The following is a 27,289-nucleotide window of genomic DNA, read 5'->3' on the forward strand; positions in this document are numbered from 1 at the left end:
GTATTCTCAGGATCACTGTTTACACTGACTTAGCAGAAGTATACCAGAGGAATAACCAGCATAAGATTAAAAAAAGAGGTCAGGTATGTACCTTTCACTTGTCACACCAATTAAGCTTTCACCATTTACCTCCAGGATTTGGTCTCCAGGCTGTAGGTTTCCTAAAAAAAAAAAAAAAAGGCATTCACAAAAAACAAACTTTAAATGGCCACATGGGCCCACAAATGGGAGAGGAACAGGAAGGCTATGTCATCAAGTACATTAACCATGAGTTTAGTGTGCAGGGCATTTAAGGGCATTTAAGAGCAGTCATGTGTGATGAGGAAGAGGGCGGGGCCAGCCCGTGAGGACACACAGCCGGCCCTGAATCGGGCTAATCATCCGGGAGGGGGATAAAGACTAGCTGGAGGTGCCAGTTCGAGAGAGAGAGACGCACATGCTGCATGTGTTTTCGTGTTTGTTTTATGTTTTTATGTTGAGTTTATGTTGAGCCGGTTCCCACCTCCTCCTTGCCCATCCTTTATCTGTTACATTGTTGCCGAAACCCAGGAAGGAGGAGGAGGGATGAAATGTCGTTGAGTCCTCGCCACTGCCATCCGCCAGGGGAGCAGCCGCGGCCGTCTGCCTGGGGACGGAGGGGTCGCTGCTGGCCACCGAGTGCCAGAGGAACTGCTACCATCTGCCAAAGAAGGGGAGGAGCGGTTCCGTCCACCAGAGGCCGGAGGACTCACTGCCGTCCGCCGGGGGAGGAGCGAGCTGGCATCTGCCAGAGGGCAGAAGAGCGGTTGAGGACCAGGCGACAGCGCGTCTGGGAGCCGGCGAGCAAGTTTATCTCTCTCTCTCCTCTCTCTGTCGCTCCGCCTTGATCTTTCCCTCTCCTCCTTCCCTCCCCTCGTCTCTCCCAGGGCTCCAAAAGGTGGGGAAGACCTGCTAGCAGGCACGGCCGGAAGGGCAACGCCCCCCCTCCAGGAAGGGAGGGGAGGAGATTGTGTCATGCCGGGGGTTTCCCCGGCCTGAGACAGGTGATGGAGGAGTGTGACGAGGAGGAGGGCGGGGTCGGCCAGGCTAATCAGCCGGAAGGGGGATAAAGACTAGCCGGTGGCTAGTTCAAGAGAGAGAGACGAGAGAGACGTAGCTGCGCTGCATGTGTGTTCGTATTTGTTTTATGTTTTTATGTTGAGTTTTTATTACAATTTATGTTTACTGTTCAGCCGGTTCCCACCTCCTCCTTGCCCGTCCTTTATCTGTTACATCATGATAAGAACATAAGCAGTTAATGGTGACCACCTAAATAAATAATATAAATACTTTGGTCACCCTATGGTAAGGTTGTTGACCTTGAACTGGATTGGTGGGCTGTTGACCGAGATGTGAACTTGACTAAGTCTGGTGACCGTTATTTGAACTTTCTTACACTATGTGTATGAGAAAGCATGAATTTTTGTTTAGCAATCCAGCATATTCTTATTACTGGCCACATGATTACTCTACCCCCAGCTGAAACACAGCTGTGCTGATATTCAGTAAAACAACACTATTGCAAGTGTGGAATTGCTTTCATACAACAGTTTTATAAACGGGTCTTGAGGAACTTTCATTTTAGACACTATATAGGCAGTTATTTTTTCTAGTTTTGTCAAAGTAGGCTAAACCGTTGCATATCGACAAGCAGCACACAGACTGACAGCTTGTTGGAAATACACTGCAAAAACAGACAAGCCAAGTGATACAAACAGTGAGGCACGTGATTCCTCATAAGTTTTAGCAAATTGTGCCGTTAGTTTACTGAGAAGAGAAAGACTAAAGCCCTTAATCCTTTTCATTTCCTTGGGACATATTGAAAACAACTCTCTTAAGATGTAGGTCAAGGTTACCTCTACTCAACCCCCTTCTGCCTATGTGCAAAGTGATATCTTGTCAGATCCAATCAAATCCAAAAAGGAACCAATTTGCAAAGCCCCAAAGAGATCACATACAGTGGCCCCAAAATGTATTTGTAAACTTAAGCCACACTTAAAAATGTATGAATGTCTTTACATTAAATGATAAAATATCAACCCAAGTGAAATTTATTTTAAAGAACTTTAGCACTAACACTCTTTTCAGGCGAAACATTTCACAAAAAGAAAGTTATACAACAGATACATTGTTCCAAATTAAGACAAAATTTATTTAAACACCTTGGAGTCAAACTATGTGGAACATGTCCATAATTAAATATAATGAACTACACCTGTAGTTACTATGCTAGGACACATGTATGAACTTAAATCCACTTAAAATCACCTTGACATCAGTTGATTAAAAGGCACTGCAAAAAATTTGTTGGCATATGCTACTTGGCATGTCTAATGCAATGACATTCAGACATTTTTAAGTGTGACTTAAGTGTTCAAAAGTGTCCAAATACTTTTGGGGCCACTGTATGTCCTACTCTGTTTCAGATAATTGTTTTGAAATTACCCTGAATGATCACAACTTTGAAAAGCTGACAAGGTTCCCTCTGAATATTTCTCCCAGGTAAAAGCTAGTCTGAGTTTAACAAGCTTGATTTGTCTTTCCTCCAAACCAAAGAGTGCCGTCAGGAAGCTCTGAATGGTGAGCTGACTGCAATTGTGCGAGCAGGCTAAAAACAAACAAAGTCACTGCAGTGCGCAGGCGCCCATATAAGCTCCCATATACCCCGTGCATGGCAGCGGTAGAATGGGAGACAGACTCTAATTCCAGTCCGTCAGGCGCATTAACTCTAAGCAGAAGGATGACGCTAAACTCTCCTTCACACGTGAGAGACTTAAGCAGAGGTATACGCAGTGAGATAGACAATCTGTTTCCCAGAAATGTAAACAGCTTCAATGACACAGTTTTCTTTTTAGATTTGTTTCTAAGCATTATAATTTCTGTTCATGTGGCACTTATACTGTATTTTACATTAAAATTCTAATTTTAATATGAATTTGCATGAAATCAAATCTCTAATTTTGATTGCTTGATAAAAGGAGATGCTTTGATTCATAATAACAAGACTGATTCCCTTTGTTTATTAGCAAAAGCTGTCCAAAATAATGTGGATCAAAGCAATTTAATTGAGCAGTTGCAGGTCTGAACAGATTTAACTTCACTGGCTGCAAATACAGCAGTCTCTCCGATGGGATGTTTGAAGTGTCTGTGTGATAACAAAATCATGTGCAGGTTGTCAATTTGTGTGGATGAGACACTTATGACTTGTGGTTGATATGACTTGTTGAGCTTCAATGATAAATTAAATTCCACCATAAAAAATTAAAAAGAAATCTCAAATGACTACTTTTTTGCCATTAGGTATTTCTCAGAGAAAGTTTTTCTATGATTGCCCCCAGACTGTCAAAACCTGATTAGACAAACATGCTGCTGCTTGGTGAGTCTAAGTTTTTCACACACAGTACTGACTGTTTTTTAACACATTACTGTTCAAATAAACACTTTAATGTTATTAATGATAATGCTAAATGACATCAAGTATGAGTTTAAAGGAACACATTTCTGGTTTGGTGTATGGGTTGTAGGGCCACATACAGTAGCTGTGGGAAGCATTTAGAGGAGCATTTAAATATGAGGATGCTCAAGACTACATGTAAAAGATCAACTAATATAACATTAAAATGTGATATCAATGACTTCATGCTTAATTCCATGAGCAGAGGGGGCCTGGGTAGCTCAGTGGTAAAAGACGCTGGCTACCACCCCTGGAGTTCACAAGTTCACTAGTTCGAATCCCAGGGTGTGCTGAGTGACTCCAGCCAGGTCTCCAAAGCAACCAAATTGGCCCGGTTGCTAGGGAGGGTAGAGTCACATTGGGTAACCTCCTCGTGGTCACTATAGTGTGGTTTGTTCTTGGTGGGGCATGTGGTGAGTTGAGCATGGATGCTGCGGTGGATGGCATGAAGCCTCCACACGCACTATGTCTCCGGCAACACGCTCAACAAGCCACATGATAAGATGCATGGGTTGGGGGTCTCAGACACGGAGGCAGCTGGGATTTGTACTTCACTACCCAGATTGAAGCGAATCACTGCATGACCACAAGAATTGGGCATTCCAAATTGGGTGAAAAAGGGGAAAAATCCACAAAAAAAAAATTCTATGAGTAGAATTCACAAGAGATCAGTAAAAAAAAAAAAAAGCTGTTTTAACCACTCAATAATGATTTAAAGACATAAATACACAAATAGTAATTTGTAATGTTTACCTTTTGCATTCATAAAGCTAATGCACTAACACACTATACAAGGCCACAATATAAACATATTATTATAATTTATGATAACACTAATACTTCTGCAAAGATGGGTGTATAAAAGAATGTTAAAAGGTAGAATACAGACAAAAGAATGATGATAATAGAGCCATGGTACTCTTTGTTTAGCCCGCGTGATGTTTTCCTCACATACAAATATTAATGTGCATGAATTTTTAGGTGTCGATTTTCTAGAGCCTTTATGGTAATTCTCAGTATCGATAGGTTGCTGAAACACACAGATCTTCCACGCCCACTTGTTACTGTCACAGTGCGAGTCAATGGGTGTCAGGTGACAAACCCGTTTGAAGAGCTCAACAGAGATACAATAAGAAGCTGTTTAGCGGCCGGTAAGAAGTTTTCCTTGAAGTTCAAGCTGTTACAAGCTGTTACGAAGCACTGAAACAAACTCAAAAACACCTTCGTTTTGGACAGATTATTTTCTAAATGATGTCACACTAGTTCTTTCTTCGATTTCGTAGTAGTAGAAGTATGCAGGGGCCTTGAAGTCAAAAAGGTTGAGAAGCACTGTTCTTACATTGTTTAAAAGTTGTAGGAGGGTGTCTGGATTAATGTTAATGCAAGAAACTGGCAAACTGAATCTATGACAAAATATTAAATCCTTAATCTTCTGTGAGAACTTACCATCACCGGAAGCAAGGCCACCAGGTAAGATTCTCTTCACATAAACTCCATATTCCTCTCCAGTTAGTTCTTTCACACCACCAATCACTTTGATTCCTTAAGAAGAGACAAAATATGTGTCACTTAAACAAAACTCAGAAACTCTGGCCACATGTTTTACTAAGGCCATAAGCAGCTTATGTTGTGCAAACGATTCCCCATAAAGTAAGGATTTACAGTTGACCTAGGTCAGAATTTACTTCTAAGCATTACATGTCAGAGCCTTAACTTTTAGAGCATCAGGTATACAGTATTCTGTGAGGTATGCATCTCCCTTTGGTCACTAAATGCCCCTTGAGTTGTAAATCTCTCAGTAGACTAAAATGAGTTTATTGGATTTCAGTGGGCAACAGCAACTCTGAAGTTCTTAAAGCTTCAAATCTCCCTGGTGACAGAATGATCCTCTTCCTGTGATGTAGATGATTCTCTGACACACTGAATCCATTACCAAGTGCATTAAACACATAGAACTCCTGTTTTACGTTGTAGGTTAAATAAACACAGGGTTTATCTAAAAACAATAATCAGGGTTCCCACTTTTTTGAACAAAGAAATTCCATGATTTTCCAATGGCATTTCCAGGCATTTGTGATTACTGGATAAGTATTTTTTTTAAATAATTTTGATTCAGACCAATTGGCTAATGAATCATTCAGACCGATTTATGAACCGTTTTGACTTACTCATAGGCCCTGATTTACTAAAGGTTTGCATTGTATAAAAACATGTGCAAACTTAAAGGAATATTTTGTGTTCAATACAAGTTAAGCTCAATCGACAGCATTTGTGACATAATATTGATTACCACAAAAATGTATTTTGTCTTGTCCCTACTTTTCTTTAAAAAAGCAAAAAGCAAAACTCTGGTTGACTGTGATGCACTACAATGGAAGTGAATGGAGGCCAATTTTTGAACATTTAAATACTCACTGTTTCAAAAGTATAGCCACAAGACATAAACAGTATACATGTAAACATGATTTCAGTGTGATAAAATCACTTAATAACCTTTTCTGTGTAAAGTTATAGCCAATTTTACAATTTCATTGCCATGACTATGTAATTTCAACAATCCCTAAAACCCTAAAATGACTATAAAAATGACAATTTAAACAACTTTACAGCTCAAATAATACATGAGTTTTAACAAAAAAATTCATGTTAGTGCTTTTATAAAATTATAAGCTTCATATTTCTGCATTTAAACCCTCCGAAAATTGGCCACGTTCATTTCCATTGTAAGTGCCTCACAACCTTGATTTTTGCTTTTTTTTAAAGAAAAGGAGGGACGAGCCAGGTCTCCTAAGCAACCAAATTGGCCCAGTTGCTAGGGAAGGTAGAGTCACATGAGGTAACCTCCTCATGGTCGCTATAATGTGGTTCGTTCTTGGTGGGGCGTGTGGTGAGTTGAGCGTGGATGCAAAAGTGGATGGCGTGTAGCCCAAAAAAACAAACAAAAAAAAGGTAATCAACATTATGTCACAAATGCTGTAGATTGGGCTTAACTTGTATTGAACCTGGAATATTCCATTAATAATTCAGATGTGCAAAACAGCACGTCTTGGCAATTTTTGCACGTTTCCCCGAAATGAATATGTAATTTAAAGGCGCACCTCCAAATGCATATAATTAAAGGTGGTGTCGATGCAAATGAATCAAATTGCGACTGCAAAGTGATTTATCAAGCCGGAAAGTCATTTCAGAAATGGAAACTATAAGAGCAAATTAATACGAATGAAAGACGGGTATTAATTTGATTTGCGCTGTGCATCATGCTGTCATTGTGGCAAAAAGAAAGAGATTTTTAGAATGGAAAATACATAGTACACCCATTGATGACACACATTAATTTGGAATTTAATTATTATCATGAAAAAAACAGTTTATTCAGTTATTTTAATGTAGAACTCAATTAACATACTGATGAACATACAGTTCATACTCTTAAAAAAGCCTATTAACAATTATATTGTAATTTAATGATTTAAACAGAAATATTGTGAAATATTTTAAGTATTCAGTATTCAGCCTGGTCTCATGAAATGTACGTGAACTTGACAAAAAAATTTCAATTCAAAATTTACGTGCTGTATAACACGTTTGGCTGCAGTTGTCCAGTTAAATGTCCAGCTGGGGGCGCTAAAAGCAAGTAAAATGCTCTCGTATTCAGATGCAGTTTTAAGGTGAATTTTAGATATATTTTTTTTAAACATACCTCCCTAATCTAAAGCTTTTGCCTGAACCTAACCAATAGTATTTTAAAATGTAAATGAGATGTTTAAAAAAGACATCCTTACCAAATCAACACCTAAACCTAACCATTAGTGTTTTAAAATATAAATGAGACATTTAAAAAAGACATCCTTTCCAAATGTGTCAGCTTGAGTTCATGGCTGGACTTAAACTATGGTCCTCCGACTCCAAATCCAATGCTCTATCATGTTGGAATAAGTATATATATATGTTGGTGAGTCTGTAATAAAAGGATTCAGATTTATAGTTTTTCAAAAGATGTGCTTGTGTAAAAGTGTGTTGATATCATAAAATACCAGGTTCTGAGTAATAGAGAGAAAAAGAAGTATTTATAAAGTCATATTCAGCCATTAAAGTCATGATTTGTGTGAAAGTGAATGAAACACAGTTGTTGTAACGCCTCTAGTGTTCATTTCTCTTTCAAACTGCAGGGAACTGTACCTGGAGACACATTTAACAAGTTTTGCAAAAATGTTTATAGAGTCACATTTTCACTATGAGACCAGGTTGATATTGTTCTATCCAGTGCTCATGCCTGATTGAAGTGGGCCGGTTGGTGCGCACCAGTACGTCGAACAAGTGTGTCTTGCTTCCACGAAATGAGCCAAGTAGGTATAGCTGTAGGCCGGAGACCTCCAAATGGGGCGGAATCTCCAAAAGAGGGCGGGGTTTTGGGGTTACTCCAAAAGGGGGTTGTGCCAACTCCAAAAGGGGGCGTCACTTCCACACATAGTTAAGGTTAGGGAAAGAGTTAGGTAAGGGGCTCCCTATATCTTCAATGGCGATTTGGAGTGACCGGCCCTCTTTGGAGTAATGCCTGCAGCTTTTTGCAACCCTTCTCAAATGAGCAACATGCAGCATGCGTGTCAATCTCGAGCGCAATTTTAACATGATATTTGCGGTTTGAAATTCTGATTTTGTTTTAGTATCCATCAGTGGTGCGATGGCTTAAGGTACATAATATTGTATTTTCTTCTTTGTGAATTATGAGTTAAAGAGTAGAGTGTCATACATGGGTATTCTCATCAACTAATCTTACAGTTGCTAAATAACAGGGATTTTATGACGGTACTGTATAATCCTATAAATAAATGTATTTATGAATAAATGCCATATTATATTGATTAAAAATAAAATAGTGTTATTTAGTGAGGGCCGTACTGTAAGTGAGTGTGCTTTTGGTGCAGTTTCCACATGCAAAAGCCTCTTTTTGGAGGGTGTGTCCAATAAACTTGCACGTGCAGCTATTTTAACAGTTTTCTTAGTAAATCACCTGCAATACGTCTATGATGCGCACATTAAATTTTAGAGATAGCACAACCAAATTATCTTGGGATCTTAGTACATCAGGGCCATAGACTCAAAGGAATGATTCACTCAAAAATCAGACATCACTAGCAAGCAAGTTGCTAGCAAGTTTTAAACTACACAAGCGCAATATCAAGCCAATGAGATATTTTTCCAGGCCTGGAAATCACAACTGAAAAATTCCCTGATATTTCCAAATTTTCCATGACTGTGGAAACCCTGAATAAAGTTACTGACTGCATTGTCTTTAGATGCTAAAGAGAAAGAATGGTTGGTCCTTTATTTGAGAGAGCAACAACAAATTAATGTTGCCAAGCCCTTAATTGTTGAGACAACAGAAACAAGCTCTAACACCAACAAAACACCAAAGCCCTTAATGAGATGAGCATCTTCACACCACAACCTGTGGAATATTTATTTGCAGGCAGGATGCAAACAGAATAAAGGAATGAGCCAAAAGAGACTGCGTTACAGTGGTTTTACCATGGGTAAAGGGGTGCTTTTTGGTGAAGCGGAGTGACAAAACTGTGGTACCTCTGTAACACAGGGGTTATCTACGCCCCTGTATGAGAGTACAACAGTTTCACACTTTTAACTCTCTACATGATAGCATTGCAAAAATGTGTTGTAATATATTTTATTTAGCAGAGCTGTTTTGATTCAAAGCGCCACTTTCAAAGTCTATTTTCATGAAAATGTCTCCCAAAACAGAATCCTTTTTAAACACAATGGATTGTTGACGGGGCAAGTTGAGATGTAAGAAGGACAGGTTTAAGGAGCTTAGTGCTCCCTTCGAATAGTGTTTTTGAATCTATTGTGAGGACGAAGAGCAGGCTGCGGAATAAACACAACAAACAGAGTGCAAGCATATACTTGTGTGCATGTGCAGATTGGAAAATAACCGTATCCTGACCCTATGCCATTGTTTCATTACGACACTCTGTCGAATGCTCCATTTCACTTGCCCTTGACCATTAGAGATCAGACATGCATTCTGTACAATGGCCCTCATTGAAGTTGACAAGAAAACATGCTGTATTTCTTATGTTTTGTATAACTGTATATTATTAATTGCTTTCAGTGCTTTCATGTCTCAGTGCTACTGCTAAGGTGCTTCTCAGATGCTGTTCAGAGACTGAAAATGCATTGGCCTTTGTGAACTCTCACACATAAAGAGAGACTAGACATTTAAAAAAGCTGCTTATTTGCCAAAATTACATGCAGCATGTACAGCAGATTTCTAAATCTTTTAAATCTGCGGCATTAGCATCACCAAAAGGAATTGTAAAAATACTGTTTTCAAACAGATTTCCCCAACACTGTACCTCATCTATCTTTGATTGGAAAACAGATAGACCGTCCCCAAACTCACACCATTAGTGTTTCTATGTCGGGCTGGTCGGGATGAGAAATGATTTGATACCGCCACAGTGTTTACACTTTTGGGGAATCAAACTATGAATTGCTACTATAGTTGTCTATGCATATTAAGCTGGGAAGGAGAATGTATTTTAGCACTGAAAAAAATACACACTTCACTTTTAAGATATTAAGGGAAATATGGACAATACACACACATTCACATTGATACAAACATCTAGCGAGTCACTTACCTAATCCATTTTCACAATCTGTAAAATCCATAGAATGCACTGCTCGATCTACTCCATACGGACCCATCAGTGTCCTATGCAGGACAAAAACAAGAGTAATTGAGAAGATGCTTTATTTGCCATGTCAAACTTTGATAAATATTTGATAAAAATCATCAAAGACTAAGTGCTAAAATACGCTGGCTACCACCCCTGGAGTTCGCTAGTTCGCTAGTTCGAATCCCAGGGCGTGCTGAGTGACTCCAGCTAGGTCTCCTAAGCAACCAAATTGGCCCGGTTGCTAGGGAGGGTAGAGTCACATGGGGTAACCTCCTCGTGGTCACTATAATGTGGTTTGGTCTCGGTGGGGCGCATGGTGAATTGAGCGTGGGTGGCATGAAGCCTCCACACGCGCTATGTCTCCGTGGCAACGCGCTCAACAAGCCACGTGATAAGATGCGCGGGTTGACGGTCTCAGACGCGGAGGCAATCAGACTGAGGCGAATCACTATGGGACCACGAGGACTTAGAGCGCATAGGGAATTTGGCATTCCAAATTGGGAGAAAAAGGGGAAAAATCCCCCCCCCCCCCAAAAAAAAACTGAGTATCATGGTGATATTGGTTATCTGACATTTTTGTGAAACGAACCTCTTGGTCAAAATGAGCAATGAACCATGTCATACAAATACCCTTGAAAATGTACAAGCTGGTAACTCAGTGTATATCTTTATGTCTTACATAAACTACAGGTAAATAGAGAGAGAATTTATGGGACTCACTGTGCCTGCGAACTGCTACACAGCCCAGTTATTTCCATTTGGTAGTCCGTATTAATTATTTAGAATGAATGTCCTGCTTTGGGCAGGCTCTTAAAATGGATGCACAGCGAAGATGTGAAAATGTGTGATTCAGATTTTTGAGAACTCAGTCACATAGCAGTAATTAAGATTTTTCTTATTTACTTAAGCAAAAATTAACATCAATTACTTAATTAAAGAAACTCTACACTCTTAGCAGAGGAAACACTTCACATACAAATGAATATTACTTTATGTTTCTTTTAGACAATACATCAGACCACTGGCAATATTTTGTTTGTTGACTGAAAATGTTGTAGCATCATACACCAGAGAAGTGTCAAATTTTGATTATGAACAAAAATGCATCTTTTTTTTCCCAGGCTCCTCTTTCTTTCCATGAATTAAAAAATTGTACTTTATTGCTTTAATCTCACTTTTTCTGAGGATACAATTCAAGTTAACAATGTTTTGTGATTTAATCTGAGAATAGGCTATCAGTTATATAACAAACAGTGCATGCTACCCCCAACCAACATCACAATGCCTTCAAAAAAACAAACAAAATTTTGTGAATTACATGAGGTCACCTGTGGTCTGAAAGGATTTATTTAGCACGCACGAACACATTATAATCTCTAGGTGATTAGAACACATTAACAGTTCATCCTTAAAGTGTTGTGGATTCCTAACATGTATTTTTTTAGTTTTTGGAACACATAGAGTTCATGGATGCAAAAATGTCCTAGTCACACTGCTGTAGCTAACATGCATTTCTATGTTTGCATGAATGAAAGAATGGTCCAGTCCAATAATACATTCACCAGCGTTTCCTTTTCTGTCTCTTCTGACCAAGTCCGCACGCATGCCAAATTTACGTAGAGGACGCCCCTGAGCGCAACACAGGTAACCAACACCTGTAACCAAAAGTCACCTAAACAGTCAGTGTAGGAGAAAGTGAGACCTCGCGCTCATCTCAGTTCTTCTCTCGAGTCAGCTCGAGCCGCTAATCGCTCACTCTATCACTAATGAGCAACCAAAACTCGCACGTTGAGTACTTTACATTTTGGAGCGCAACTACCATGAAACAGCAAAATAAATATATTTACCTGCTAATCATGACAGCTCCCTTGTACATGACCGAGAATGTTGGCATTTTTGAAGAGATTTCTGCGCATCCAGCGACGCGCACTGTATGCCCATTCCTCTCGTGATCAGCGCCTTGCGGAGGTCCGGCACAGCGCGAGCCACATGATCAACTGCTACAGCCCTCTAATACCACCACGCGCAGTTAACAGATCATGCTAAACATCACCAACTTTGCCCACAGATTAAATCTTATGCAAGAAGGGGGGGTGTTTTATATACATACAGTTTTTATGCCGATGTTTCTTCCAACAACAACAACAAAGAACAAAAAACAAACAAAAAAAACAAACAAACAAACAAAAAAAAAAAACATTAAAAATTTTTTTTAATGTATATTAATGTTTTATAAGGATTATATGGGTGAATCGTATTGAAAAGTACAGGCCACATATTCCCAAAAATAAAGGAAAAAATAAATTATATTTTCACTGAATTTTCATTATTGTTATAGGCTATAGTATTTTCCCAATAGGCTTATTACATTAACGAATCCTGTATAACAAATACTACTATTGTGTGTGTGTGTGTGTGTGTGTGTGTGTGTGTGTGTGTGTGTGTGTGTGTGTGTGTATATATAAACTTTAAACTTTTAAATAATATGCTACCTTGTCTTTTCATATTTTTATCTTACTGTAATGGTAATTTAGTGGGTAAATGTCCTTAATGTCCTTGTTATGAAAATAATTTCACAATGGAACAAATCTTGATGGTCCTTAAAATGTACTTTAAGCAAAATACAATTTATTTTTTCTTTGCTTTGATTTTACAAGAAAATATCTAGGTTTTATGAGATTCACCCAAACATTATCTGATATACAAAGTGTCACTGACATTGAGTAATATATGGGTTCTTTTAGGGACATAAGGATGCACACAAAGCATCCATTATCCTCTTTTGAGATCAAAATGCATTTGAGAATTATACATATAACTCTGACAAGCTTAATCTTTTGACCATAAAGATCCAAGTATCACTGGAATAGCAAAGCATACACTAGACATCATGGTGAATAGTTAAGAAAGAGATAAATTATTGTATTATCAAATTATTGTAATTGGTTCATTTCAAATAAAAGTATTTTTATGACAACTGAATGTGATTACATGGTTACATCAACTTCAGTAATTTCCAAAAGCCAGAAAAAGCTCCTAAAGATAACTCCCGCATATTTTCACATTTATGTGTCATAATCAAGGATGGTTGTGATTTCTTAATTAAATAATGGTTAATAATCACTCAAAACCTTTCCAATGTCTTCTACTGTAGTTATTTCACGGAGGAAAAAGACTTGCTGATGGTTTAGGGGGAAAGCAACATTTATGCAAAAGCAGAAATCTCTATATCCTTGTCAATTCTGAAAGACATATTCAATCTCTCAAACCATTTGCTGTTTCCATTTTTAGCCAGTGCTATTGTCTATTATCATGTCATGCAAAGTGCTGTCCTCTCACACAGCCATCAGTTTTATACACTTGTTTACGGTAAAACTACACAGTAGGTGGATTACGATATTCAAATTTGCATTCTTCCAATATAATATGCAATGTTTAAAATATAAAGTGTTTGTTTAGTGGATCTTTAAAAACTTTCTTGGAAATGACTGACTCTGCATGCATAATGTAAGTGACTCTACCTGTAAAAGGAGATTACTGTCATTTAGTTCTAAGCAAACAGTGTTGCTAGTGCCCTAGTAAGAATCAGAGTGACATACTGCCTTAAATACATTGCCATCGTGTACTCTTTGCTGTCATGTACCTTGACACATGTTTTGTGGCTAAGAGGCCACTTTGTATCACTGCCTTGCATTACAGTCCAAAACAAGTCACACAAAGTTGCTCTGAAAGCTTCTTAGAATTTTGCAGATGACACTCACCTGCAAATATCATGAAAAACTGTGTTTGCTTTTGATTTTAATATGCATGCCATTAAGTACAATGCAACATTTCAGTACCAAAATTATAATGGTAGCAGGCAAAATAGAAAGAAATGCATCAGTTGCAAATCATCTGTTGTGTCATGCAACAATGGAACAAGCGTACAAACAAGTCAGTAATGTCTGTCAAGTCCCTGTGACCAGACTGAGCCTTACTTTTGCCAAACTTACAGACTGAAATGATGTAATTTGAGGATTAGCTTTAACACAGAGCAACAGCAAAAGCTTTATTTTTAAATTTACCACACAAAACAACACTGACTTAAAGCACTCTGTCTCATGTTTCTCATGAGCTTACAGGAATGTCAGTAATTTGCACATTCATATATCGAGCCATGACTGGGCAGAATACTTCAATTTACTCAATAATCTGCTTCCAGGACAGCCTGTCAATCATAAGTGCACAGGGCTGCACAGCAGTCATGCCTCCTAATGTATAGCAGAACAGTGTGTACCATGAATGTAAACAAATGGTACTCTATGCGAGCATAACAGCTCTCACAATTTCACAAATCATAAGTTACTGTAAACAGGCTGCATAAGAGTAAAATGAGTATATAAAACACTACAAAGGAATAACTGACACATTCTTAAATTATAACCACTAGTTTACATTAATTATTTATTCTGTCTATTACAAATTACAATTTCATTCTTCAGCACATCTTTTGTATTGTATTATATATATGGTATCTATATGATGTTTTATATATTGCACATTGAATACTTAATGTAATTTAATATAATGAATAACTGATTTATATGGCATGTTTATGCGGTTATGTGGGACAACTCTTACTCTTCCAATAAACCTGAATTCTGATTCTGAAAAGATACATTTAGTGAATTATTTTAGGCGATAAATTTTAGTGAATGAATTCAAGTACTGTGGAAATGCTATAGCCATTTCTCACAACAGAATTCAGTATTTCATCAAATTCCAGCTTTCAAGAGCCAGACATACTCAGACATATAGGGGTTCTAATTTTCTCAAAATTAATCAAATGCAGGTGACTCCTATGGTACAAGTCTTGCATCCTGAGCTTGTGTGTCATTGCCCTCCACTGATGATAGGCACAGAAAACAAGTTGTTGTGCAGACAGAAATAGAAGGGTGTTCATCTCATTTGCTCTAAAAAGTCTGGCTGTGCCTACATTTGTAAAGCCTGATGCTAAACTAAAAATAGTCTTTTAGGGCAGCCTCTGCGATACAGGAGACAGCTGTTCTTTATTCAAGAATCTACCATGCACAAGAATGGCAGATCACTATAAGATCAGGCAGAATGGCAGATACTTACCCCTTGAAGGCTTACCATAAGACAGTGCTAGATGAGACAATTTGAGGTCTTGATATGGCTGAGAAGAGAACATCTTAACAAAATCCTGCATTATGGTAAAAATAAACTGAATTCATAGCTATTCTCAGGACAAAAATATTTATGTATGTACTGAAACTGTGCGGTGCCTGCATGCCTGGCAGAATCTTTCATATAATGTTAATATTAAAGTCCTCCCTACCAGTACCAATCCACCACCCCAACCCCAACTCAAGTTACAGCCATTGGCGCTACAGAATATTAATGTAGTGCTATATTCTGAAAGAGCACTGCTGTTCGATATGATCAACTAGTGGGAAGTGCGCAAAAGCAGATAAAGGAAAATAGTGCATTTATGACGGTGGCTAGTGGGCTCCCTGCTGTAACATATTTAATAACACTAATACAAATAAATTACATGGGTGTGTGGAAATTTGTTACGTGCACTGAAAAAAGTTATGTGTTGGATTTACTTAAAATACATACATAGCATTTTGCATCATGCTTTTTAAGTAAATTCAACTTATGGTCATTTTATGTCAGCACAACTAAAAAACCTTTGTTAGACATACACAAATGTATCAGTTCATTCAACTTTATTTACATAAAAATGTATGTCACATGAATAAGATTTAGCAAATAACAGCATTTAACATTTATATCACTGTTTCTACTTAATTTACTTGGCTCTAAAGAAAATAATAAGATCAGTCATTAAACTTGATTCCCCAGAGAGTGCACATAAAGCTGCACTTCAGCAATGCATATTTCACATGCACAAGGTTAAATTACATGGACTGATCAGGATCCAAGTTGATCACGTATGGAACATTAATCACTCTACTGTTTACACGAAACAGCTATTTACAGTAAAAAAAAAAAAAAAAAAAATATATATATATATATATATATATATATATATATATATATATATATATATATATATATATATATATATTTAAAAAAAACAATATGTACATTTCTGAGATTAAGATATTTATTTTTATATGTTATGGTTGTTGGATATGGAGCCAACAAATCTTTTTTTTATTTTTTTTTATTGTGTGCTATAGAAATATTACATTTGAAGTTGTATGTGGTATTTCTTATTGAGAATATTGGTGTTTCTATAGCTCAGAATAAATTATCCACAGGAAGTCAGCGCGTTGTTTCCGAGAGTTCCGGTACCCTAGGATCGGTCACATTATGCCGGCTCACTGACAAGCGCCATCTGCTATCAGATATTTTTGCACTGGCTTTTTAATGTTAACCCTCCCTTGTGGTGCTACTGGAAGCAGGTTTTATCAGCAGCGTAGGAGACAGGGGTTCAGAACCCGCATTGAAACAAGGAAGTAATTGGGGGTACAGTTTATCAGAATCAGCTTTATTGCCAAGTATGCTTACACATGCAAGGAATATGTCTTGGTGCCAGAAGCTTCCAGTGTACAAACAATACAACAACAAGACAGAGATAATAAAAAATAAAAAAAATAGAATAAAAATAAAAAGTGAATAGGAAATACAAGTATATATAGAAATACACAATATATATATATATATATATATATATATATATATATATATATATATATATATATATATATATATATATATATATATATATATACGTATGTACAATTACAAATCTGTTATATACAGTTAGTGCAAGGGAATGTAATGGCAGAAGAGGTAGGATATGTTGGATAAATATAATAGACTAAGCTATGTATTGCACATAATTATTACTCAGTGGGGCAGTTTTAACTGTTCATGAGATGGATAGCCTGAGGGAAAAAACTGTTCTTGTGCCTGACATTTCTGGTGCTCAGTGCTCTGGAGCGCCGGCCAGAAGGTAACAGTTCAAAAAGGTAGTTGGATGGGTGAGTGAGGTACAGAGTGATTTTTCTACCCCTTTTCCTCACTCAATGTCTTAAAATATTACAATGTATTTAAGGCAATATGTCACTCTGATTCTTACTAGGTTACTAGCAACACTGTTTGCTTAGAACTAACTGACAGTAATCTCCTTTTACAGGTAGAGTCACTTCACTTGAAGTGTACAGTTCTTGAAGGGAGGGCAGGGGCAACCAATAATCCGCTCAACAGTCCGAACTGTCCTTTGTAGTCTTCTGATATCCGATTTCATAGCTGAATCAAACCAGACAGTTATTGAAGCGCAGAGGACAGACTCAATGACCGCTGAGTAGAACTGTATCAGCAGAGCCTGTGGCAGGTTGAACTTCCTCAACTGGCGAAAGAAGTACAACCTCTGCTGGGCCTTTTTCACAATGGAGTTAATGTGTGTCTCCCACTTCAGGTCCTGTGAGATGGTAGTGCCCAGGAACATGAATGACTCTGCTGCCACAGTGCTATTTAGAATTGTGAGCGGGGTCAGTGTTTTGGTGTTCCTCCTAAAGTCCACAATCATCTCCACTGTTTTGAGCATGTTCAGTTCCAGGTTGTTTTGACTGCACCAGACAGCCATCTGTTCAACCTTCCTTCTGTATGCAGACTCATCGTCATCCTGGATGAGGTCGATAACAGTAGTGTTGTCTGCAAACTTCAGGAGCTTGACAGAGGGGTCCTTGGTGGTGCAGTCATTTGTGTACAGGGAGAAGAGTAGTGGGGAGAGCACACATCGCTGGGGGGCACCAGTGCTGATCATACATGTGCTGGAAGTGAATTTCCCCAGTCTCACTAACTGCTGCCTATCTGTCAGAAAGCTGGTGATCCACTGACAGAGAGAGGTAGGAACAGGGAGTTGGTTTAATTTAGTCCGGAAAATATCTGGGATGATGGTGTTGAAAGCCAAACTGAAGTCCACAAAAAGGATCCCATCATATATGTCCCTGGTCTGTCCAGATGTTGCAGGATATGATGCAATCCCATGTTGACTGCATCATCCACAAACCTGTTTGCTCGATAAGCAAATTGAAGGGGATCCAGAAAGGGTCTAGTTATGTCCTTCAGGTGGGCCAATACCAGTCTTTTAAATGATTTCATGACCACAGACATCAGAGTGACAGGTCTGTAGTCATTAAGTCCTGTGATTTTGGGTTTCTTTTGGACAGGGATGATGGTGGAGCATTTGAAGTAGCAGGGAACTTCACACTGCTCCAGTGATCTGTTGAAGATCTGTGTGAAGATGGGGGCCAGCTGGTCAGCACAGGATTTTAGACAAGTGGGTGAAATACCATCTGGGCCCTGTGCTTTCCTTGTTACCGGATAACCCGGCACACATCCTCTTCACAGATCTTAAGTGCAGGCTAAGTAGCAGGAGGGGGGAGGAGGGGGGTTGCAGGAGGTGTTGATGTTTGTGTGAATTGAAGGTCAGAGCGGGTGTTGGGTGTGAGACTGGGCTTTTCAAATCTACAGTAAAACACATTCAGGTCATCAGCCAGCTGTTGATTCCCTACAGTGGTGGTGCCTTGTAGTTAGTGATGTCTTTCAGGCCTCTCCACACTGATGCAGGGTGGTTAATTGAAAACTTGTTTTTCAGCTTCTCAGAGTAGCTTCTTTTAGTCAATCTAATCTCTTTTGTTCCCCCATGGACATTACAACCGGAAAATGGAGCTCACACGTGCCCATACGCCCAACAACACTTACCGCTTTGGAGCCTGCTGGCAGAGTTTCGAATTTCAGTATAGACCACCGACTGATTTTAGTTAAAGAAAAATCAACCTGTTTCTGATTTCTCTGTGTGTTCAGTCTCAATATTTGTGACTAGGCTGTTTTTTAAAATGTCACAAGAAGAGCTGATGAACATTGTAATTAAAAAGGAACAAAATAACAAATAAAAAATAAAAAATAATTTAAAAGTTATGTACTATTTTTTAGTTTACTAAAAGTAGGACACAAATATTAACCATAAAGGGTATGATATTTAAAATATATATATATATATATATATATATATATATATATATATATATATATATATATATATATATATATATATTAAATATAAGGGGAAAAATTATATAAACATTTAATTTAGTTATTTTAGTTAGTTATTAATTAGTTTTTTTAAGGAACAAGACAAAACTAAAAAAAAACTAAAAGAAAATAAATTTAAAAAAAAAAAAAAAAGATTTTTGATTGTGCAAATACCACTTCACCACGAAGTGGGGTTATTCAAGAAAAATTATTTTTTGGTTCACGCCACAACAAATGTTTGTTTATTTGAGATAGCACTGACGGAAATTCCTGCACACTCTACTAATGCAGTATTTTAATAACAAATTAAACATATATTTTAAGAGCATTTTCAACTTTTTATTTATTTAGAACACCCTGAACATGTAGAAAAAGCATGTCATGTCTATAAACCACTCATCAAAAAATATACATTTTTAAACAGTAGGCCTACATAAAGCAGTCATATACAAGCACACACCTACACATTCTCATATGGGTAGCTGTATGCAAATACATCCAGACACTAACCTAACCTATTGTACACCATAATAGATGGAGACCTATCCTTTTTTCTTCCAACAGCCATGCAAACACCCATTGCATCAGAACTTTAATCACAATATCTGCACAGTGGGTTGTTATCAGATTATTGGATAATCCAGTCCACATTGAGAAATCATAACAGCCGGATGTGGCCGTTTTACTATGTGAATTTGATGTCAGTTTTTGGCCATTCCTTCTTTTTTGTCTTTCATGATGGAAGCTCAATTCACAGGCCACCCATTCCAGAAATGAATGATGGGAGATGAGGGAGAGAGCTTTTGACATTTGCCAAGTTTCCATGCTGGACCACTCAGTGTTGTGAAATGGGTTAATCTGAAACAGTCTGCCCTGTTTACTGATTGCTGCATCCTGGGCTCATGACTGCCCTCCATAGGCAACACACAGGAAGGCATTTCAGGGAATATCATAACATATCATCAACTTAGTCATGCTTGATGTTGCCACTGAATGTGTTTGGGCAAGACTGATCAATCAAGGGGATTGTTCGAATAATAAAAAAAAGGATATATTTTAGTCTAATGAGTCTTTTAATGGCCTAATTTTAGCTGAAATCAGAAAATAAGTTATCAATTCAGATGTTCACATAATTAACATATTTAATGCTAAAAATACGAGAGATCAATTTTGTGTTTTATAAACTGAGAATTTTAAGTATACAATTATGAGATTTAAAACTGCAACTATGTGCTATTAAAATAATTTTCTGATCATTAAAACAACACAATGTTACAAATAGTAAAGGAAGGACCCAAGGATGCAAAGAATACAAGTAAACAGTCTTTATTGAAAGCACAATGAAATGGAAATATAATGTTTATCCCGGCTGGTGATGATGGTAAGTAATAACAGGTAAAACGGTCCAATGAATAATCCACAGAGCGGCAATCCAGAGATGGCCGATGTCTTGGTTGGCTCACTCAACCTGCACATTGGTCTGGGGATGAAACCCAGAAGACAGACTTGCAGTCGCAGTTGTCAACAGAATTCTGTCCAGAACTTAGAGACAAACTGGGGACCTCTGTCAGAGACCACATCCGTCAGGAGGACATGAATGCAAAAGACGTGATCAATGACAATAGCCGCTGTCTCCCTCGCTGAAGGTAATGTGGGAAGGGGAATAAAATGTGCGCCTTCGAGAACCGGTCCACCACAGTCAAGATAACTGTGTTGCCATTGGATGTGTGTAAACCAGTAACAAAATAAATGGCAATGTAAGACCAGAGTCTCAAGGGGAATGACAGCTGCTGAAGGAGCCCCGAAGGGGGTCAACTAGAAGTCTTGCCACAGGTGCACACTGGACAGGCCGAAACGAACTGACAAATGTCTCGCGCCAGCGAAGGCCACCAGAACAGCTGCTTAACTAATGCCTGAGTGCGAGTAGCTCCTGGGTGGCAAGCCAGGTTAGAGAAATGACCCCACTGGAGGACGTGAGTTCAGACTGACTCAGGAATGAATAACAGGTTCGCTGGCACTCCGCGGGAGTGGCTACATCACGTTAGGCTGAGCGGACTTTGGACTTAATACCGCAGCCAACATCCGACTGGATGGAGGAACGTTGTCCAGGAAGGTCGAGATGCTCTCGATCTCAAAAGAGCGGGACAACGTGTCAGGTTTGCCGTTCTTTAACCCGGGGCGATAAGAGATGGAAAAGTCGAATCTGCCCAGCATGCCTGTCTAGAAATTAGGCATTTAGCATATGGATGTATTCAAGGTTCAGGTGTTTAGCTGCACAGATGTATTCAAGGTTCTTGTGATCGGTCCAAACCACGAAAGGGACCCCCGACCCCTCCAACCAATGACGCCACTCACCCAATGCCAATTTGACAGCCAGTAATTCCCTGTTACCAATGTCATAATCCCGCTCCGTCGGGGTAAGACGATGAGCAAAGAAAGCGCAGGGATGCACCTTTTGTCCGACAGAGATTTCTGGGACAAAACCATCCCCACCCCAACTTCTGACACGTCAGCCTCCACCACAAACTGGTGAGTTGGGTCAGGATTAATCAGAATGGGAGCTGAACCAAAGCAGCCTTTAAGTTTTTCAAAAGCAGACTGCGCCTGCGAAGACCAACAGAAACGCATCTTGGTGGAGGTTAGACTCATCAGAGGTGCGGCGATATGACTAAAATTCAGAATGCACCACCGGTTAAAATTGACAAACCCCAGAAACCACTGGATCACTGTACGAGAGTCTGGGGTCAGCCAATCGACAACTGCCTTTACCTTGGCAGGGTCCATTCGGATGCCGTCAGGTGAAAGGATGAATCCCAGGAATGGAACCGACTATGCATGAAACTCACACTTATCCACCTTGATGAACAGACGATTCTCCAGCAGTCGCTGAAGCACCCACCTGACGTGCTGGACATGGTCATTGATATTACGGGAGAAAATCAAAATGTCATCAAAATAAATGAACATGAATCGGTTGACCATGTCCCGGCACACATCATTGACAAGTGCTTGGAAGATGGCCGGGGAGTTGGAAAGGCCAATGGGCATAACCAAATATTCAAAATGCCCAGTGGGTGTTTAAAGGCCATCTTCCATTCGCCCCTCTCTCTTATTCAAACTAGGTAAGCATTGCGTAGGTCCAAATTTGTGAAAACTGTGGATCCCTGCAAGAGTTCGAAAGCTGAAGACATCAACTGCCAAGGATAGCGATTCTTTACCGTGATGTCATCCAGCCCCTGATAATCAATGCAGGGTCTTAAGGAGCCATCATTCTTCCACATGAAGTATAACCCAGCCGGAGAGGAAGATGGACGAATGATTCTTGCCGCCAGAGAATTGCTGATGTACTTCTCAGGGGTAGAGAGCGACCAGAGTCAACCTCTAGGTGGAGAAGTTTCCAGGAAGCAGATCAATCGCACAGTCGTACGGGCAGTGCGGAGGATGAGAAGCAGCTCGGTGCCTACTAAACACCACCCTCAAATAGTGGTAGACCTCAGGTACCCCAGTGAGATCCACCAGCTCCTCCTGTGACATAGAACAAGACGAGACAGGGGAGAGAGCAGAGACAAGACATTGTGACAAACAAAACGAGCTCCAAGACAACACAGAATTCACTGCCCAGTTTATATGAGGGTTATGAGTTACCAGCCACGTGTGTCCCAGGACCACAGGCGCTGAAGGTGAGCTGATGACATAACATGATTGCCAGAAATGGGGAGGGTGAGTGATGCGGTGACGTATGTGACCATGGTGAGAGGAGTACCGCAAAGCGTACTGGCAGAGATGGGGTCCTTGAGTGGTGACAGAGAAATAGACCATTTGGAAACCAAGTTTGAGTCCAAAAAGTTTCCCTCCGCTCCAGAGTCAATAAGCGCTAGAATGGAGTGAATGAAATCACCGCACTGCAGCCTGGCCGGGAGCAGAGTCTTGCTACCAGGGGATTTGTCCAGTGGTGTCACGCTCACCAGAAACCTCACTTCTACTGGTGAGCTGGGTCTTTTAAAGGGCACGAGGCAGCAGTGTGCCCCGGTCGTCCGCAGTAAAGGCACAGTCCATTAACAAGTCATCGGTATCGCTTCTTGGGGGATAGCCGAGCTCTCCCAACATGCATGGGTTCCTCCTTAGACATGGGTTCAGACGAGCCGCATGGAGACGGAGACAGGACAGAAGAAGACGGTACCTCCCGAGATGGTGTGAATCTATGATGTCTGAGTCATATGGCGAGACAATTATCCACTCTGATGGCAAGGTCAATTAGATCATTTGGGGAGGTCCAACATGTAAATCTCGTCTTTGACCTGGTCAGAAAGCCCATTCAGGAACCGGTCCGCACTATGCAGCAAGAGTGCGAAACTCAATGGAGCAGTCTGACGGAGATCCGAGAGCACCATCGCTGCCTCTGTCCCGGTGGACGCACGATCGAACACTTTGCAGGGTTCCTCAGAGAATGTGTGGAAGGACAAGCAGCACTGGTGTCCGTTGTCCCAAATAACCATTTCCCACTCCCGAGCCCGTCCAGAGAGGACAGTGTTGACGTAAGCCACCTTTGCCTTTTCTGTAGGGAAAGAGGAAGGCTGGAGGACAAAAAGCAGCGAGCACTGTGACAGAAATGACCGGCATGTTTTGGGCTCACCGGAGTATGGCGCTGGTGGATTCAACCGGAGCTTGGATGGTCTGGAGGAAGTTGCGACCAATGGGGAAGCGGCTGAGATTACGGTGGTGGTGGGATCAGTGCTGGGACAGATCTGAAGTTGTTGCAGCATCGATGTTAACTCGGCTATCCACCCTGCCATTTCTTCGATGGCTTGACTGCCTCTGTTGAGCTGGTCCTGCTGGCGACCGAGGAGTGCCCCCTGTTGATTGATGGTGGATCGGAGAGTTGTATCATCTGCTGAATCCATTCTTGGCCAGATTGTTCTGTTATGAGTAATAAAGGAAGGACCCAATGATGTGGAGAATACAAGTAAACAGTCTTTATTGAAAGCACAATGAAATTAAAATATTATGATTATCCCGGCTGCTGAAGGCTGGATGACTGCAGACAACAGAGGTGAGGATAATGAGGAAGAACCATGTGGGACACCCGGGCGGAGAGCTGGCAATGACGGTAAGTAATAACAGGTAAGACAGTCCAGTGAACAATCCACAGAGCGGTAATCCAGAGATGGGCGATGACAGGAACAAAACTTGACTCTGAGAAACTGGGAGAGAGAAACAAACAAAACAAGACCGACTGACAGGCAAGACTGAAATGCTGACATGAAACGACAATCTGGCACTGAACTCCAGAAACAAAGGGGAATAAATAGGCAGGGGAAAATGAGGGACAGGTGGAGATAATCAGCTCGCGAAAGGTGCGAATGAGCTTCTCCGTGTAGATGCAAATTGCACCGCTCACGTGGCGGAGGAAAACACACGAGGGAGAAACAACAACACGCAGACACACAGGAAAAAAACAGATAGACCCACCGGAACCATGACACACAAAAGCTAACTCAGTGTAATAAATGTATGTATGTGTTCTTTTGAAATTATAACAACACTGATGTAAAGAGCAGAAGAGTTTCCTCATGAGATGTGGGCAGAAACCAATGGACCACAACAAAGCTAACAAAACAAAAACTATGTGAAGTTTTTGACCTCATAATTACGCCTCATTACTATGTAGGATCAAAAATAACAAGGCAGCTAAAAGATTGGAATCAGCAAAAAGATGATTTATTGATTATGGTAACAAGCAACAACAAAAAAAACATACAAAAACACCTCAAACCTTTGCACAGATAAACCGTTGTTATTGGGTATGTTGTAATATTGCACACATGGACACATTGCTGAGAAATATGCTCAGAGACAATAAATCAACGATTAAGCACATTGTCATGCCTTAAAGTGTGGTTTATGATTAATATCAGGTTTTAATGTAAACCAGTCATTACAGTAAGTCAGCTAGAGTGTGTACCGTACATTTGTTTACATCTTTACTCTGCTGCCCCTGATTGTCACATAATGCACAAAATACACAGAGTTCTAAAGTTTCTAAAGAATTATTAATAGTAGATACAATATGTAGAATAATTTTAGATAAAGAGTTGTAGTGTCCCTAACATGAAGTTAAAGTACTCATTAACTATACCATTTTTCAGTGTCAAAGAAAAAATTATGTTGTTTTGATAAACTGAACAGGGCCTTATTTTAGAAAGCACATTGAAAAAGCAGATCTATATTAGAATTATTTGCCCAAAAGATTGTGCATCATCATAAAATCATTTCAACACTAGGCTAGAGATGTTATTATGTTATCATTGAAAAATCCCTAAAAATCATTCTGCAAAATAACAACATGGCTTCAGGTCTAATTCTGTTTAGCAGAGCATGTGTGTGAGCAATACATTACGTTGTGATTTAAAGCAAATTAATTTTCAATCTGTTGCAATATTTAACTTGTGTTAAGTCATGATTGGGAAACTCATAGGCTAACTGATGTAGATATGCATTGGTGAGTTGTTGTGATGTTTAGATAGCAATTGTGTTACTTCAGGTCATGGGACGGCATCATTCTCTGCCACCCTAAGTAGTCTCCTCGGACTCTTCCCAATAGTCTACTCTTGTCCTGGTCACCAAACTCTAAATTTAGCACGTCACTAGGCAGATTCATTCCCAGGTAAGCGCTGTCAGCTATTCTTCAGATATTGTAGCTTTAATATTTGTGTCATGATAGTAAAGAGACTAGTCAAGAATGATCACAGAAATGCTTCTATTCATGCCACACATACACCGACCTCATCACCTGCTAGAATGTGCTTCTAATATTCGTTATGCAATTAATAATTTTAATTGAATTTGAAGCCTGTTGACTGACGACATTCCAGAGTTTGTTTAAGCGCTCCAGTGACAGATGTTCACCTTACTTAACACCAACATGTGGGTAATGCCTTTTTGCTGTACTCAAAACATTTTAAAACACGAAGAAGATATGTTTTCCATAAAAATGCCGCACGATGGTAACCAATTTAACGTCATTTAGATTTTTCGCAATGCCCTTTACGCACGCATTGCGCGAACTTCACGCGCACAGTCAACTTGACGCGCGATTCTCTTACTATTATTTCTGTTAAGACTTTGAAACAGTCCCACACATACAATTTCGTGCCACAATTTTATTTTATTTTCATGTATTTTTTTTTTTTTTTTTTGTAAAAATCTGTGGATGTTTTCTCGAAATATGTTTGGAATTGCTCACGCATACCTGTTCTTAGCGGCACCTCACGCGATCCATCATTTAGAACGTCATGTGAAGAATATATTGCTGATGATTTTCCCTACAAATTCTGCTTATTAACTTTTTTTTTTTTTTTTTTTTTTACAGTTACAGAATTAAGTCATCTCTATGAGTACTGCTGACCAATAATGTCCAAGCGAAACGGACGGATGCCAGAAAGTGTTAAGCAACATTCAGTTGATGCAGATTTCTAAAGATATTTACAAATAAAATAAAAAATTAAATAAAAAAGACACTGCAAAACTCTACAACCATTATGAAATCTTACCAGTAAATGAGCGAAAGTCCATCAAAGCGCTCGAGTTCTCTCCCCCGGGGTTTCAGATAGGACATTGCATCCAACAGAAACGTTAAGGTTGAAATATTGTGCTCCGAATCCTCTGTCACGGAATTAAACGGTGCCTCCAAATATTTGCATCAGACGCATCACCGCGATTTCATGTCATGTCTGATTCACAGCCTCCCACGTTGAGCACGTTCAAGAGTCAGCATTCATTCAGCATTAAATCAATAATACAGCAAGTGCCAGACTCAACTATGCCCGCTTCTAATCTGTAAGACACGTGGTTTTCATGCTGACCTGGCCGTCTGTTGGACAAAATGTACATCTTGCCGACAGCCACTCCGGTCACATCACTCTGACCTTTATAAAAAGCTATGACGGTATAGGTTGTATGTTAAGATGTGTCTAAAAATCTGTCTACTTTGCGCATTGGCTAAATGTCCAAAACAATTGCTGTCAGCTCACTAAACTTTAAGACACAT

The 27,289-nt window shown here is 39.5% G+C and overlaps 1 protein-coding gene across 3 annotated transcripts in view; it reads right to left on the bottom strand.

The window, feature by feature from the left end:
• Nucleotides 1-26,999, bottom strand: part of LOC127450602 (syntaxin-binding protein 4-like) — a 61,195-nt gene extending 34,196 nt beyond the window's left edge. For all 3 annotated transcript variants that reach the window (XM_051714839.1, XM_051714840.1, XM_051714838.1), the window contains exons 1-4: nucleotides 26,793-26,999; nucleotides 10,132-10,205; nucleotides 4,919-5,014; nucleotides 92-161 (exon numbers count right to left, since the gene is read on the bottom strand). In XM_051714839.1, the coding sequence (XP_051570799.1) occupies nucleotides 92-161; nucleotides 4,919-5,014; nucleotides 10,132-10,205; nucleotides 26,793-26,857 (305 nt within the window). In that variant the 5' untranslated portion in view covers nucleotides 26,858-26,999. The remainder of the gene's footprint in view (nucleotides 1-91; nucleotides 162-4,918; nucleotides 5,015-10,131; nucleotides 10,206-26,792) is intronic.
• Between the last annotated feature and the right edge of the window lie 290 nt (nucleotides 27,000-27,289).

This window comes from Myxocyprinus asiaticus, chromosome 13, assembly GCF_019703515.2.
Source record: "Myxocyprinus asiaticus isolate MX2 ecotype Aquarium Trade chromosome 13, UBuf_Myxa_2, whole genome shotgun sequence".
Classification (NCBI taxonomy): Eukaryota; Metazoa; Chordata; class Actinopteri; order Cypriniformes; family Catostomidae; genus Myxocyprinus; species Myxocyprinus asiaticus.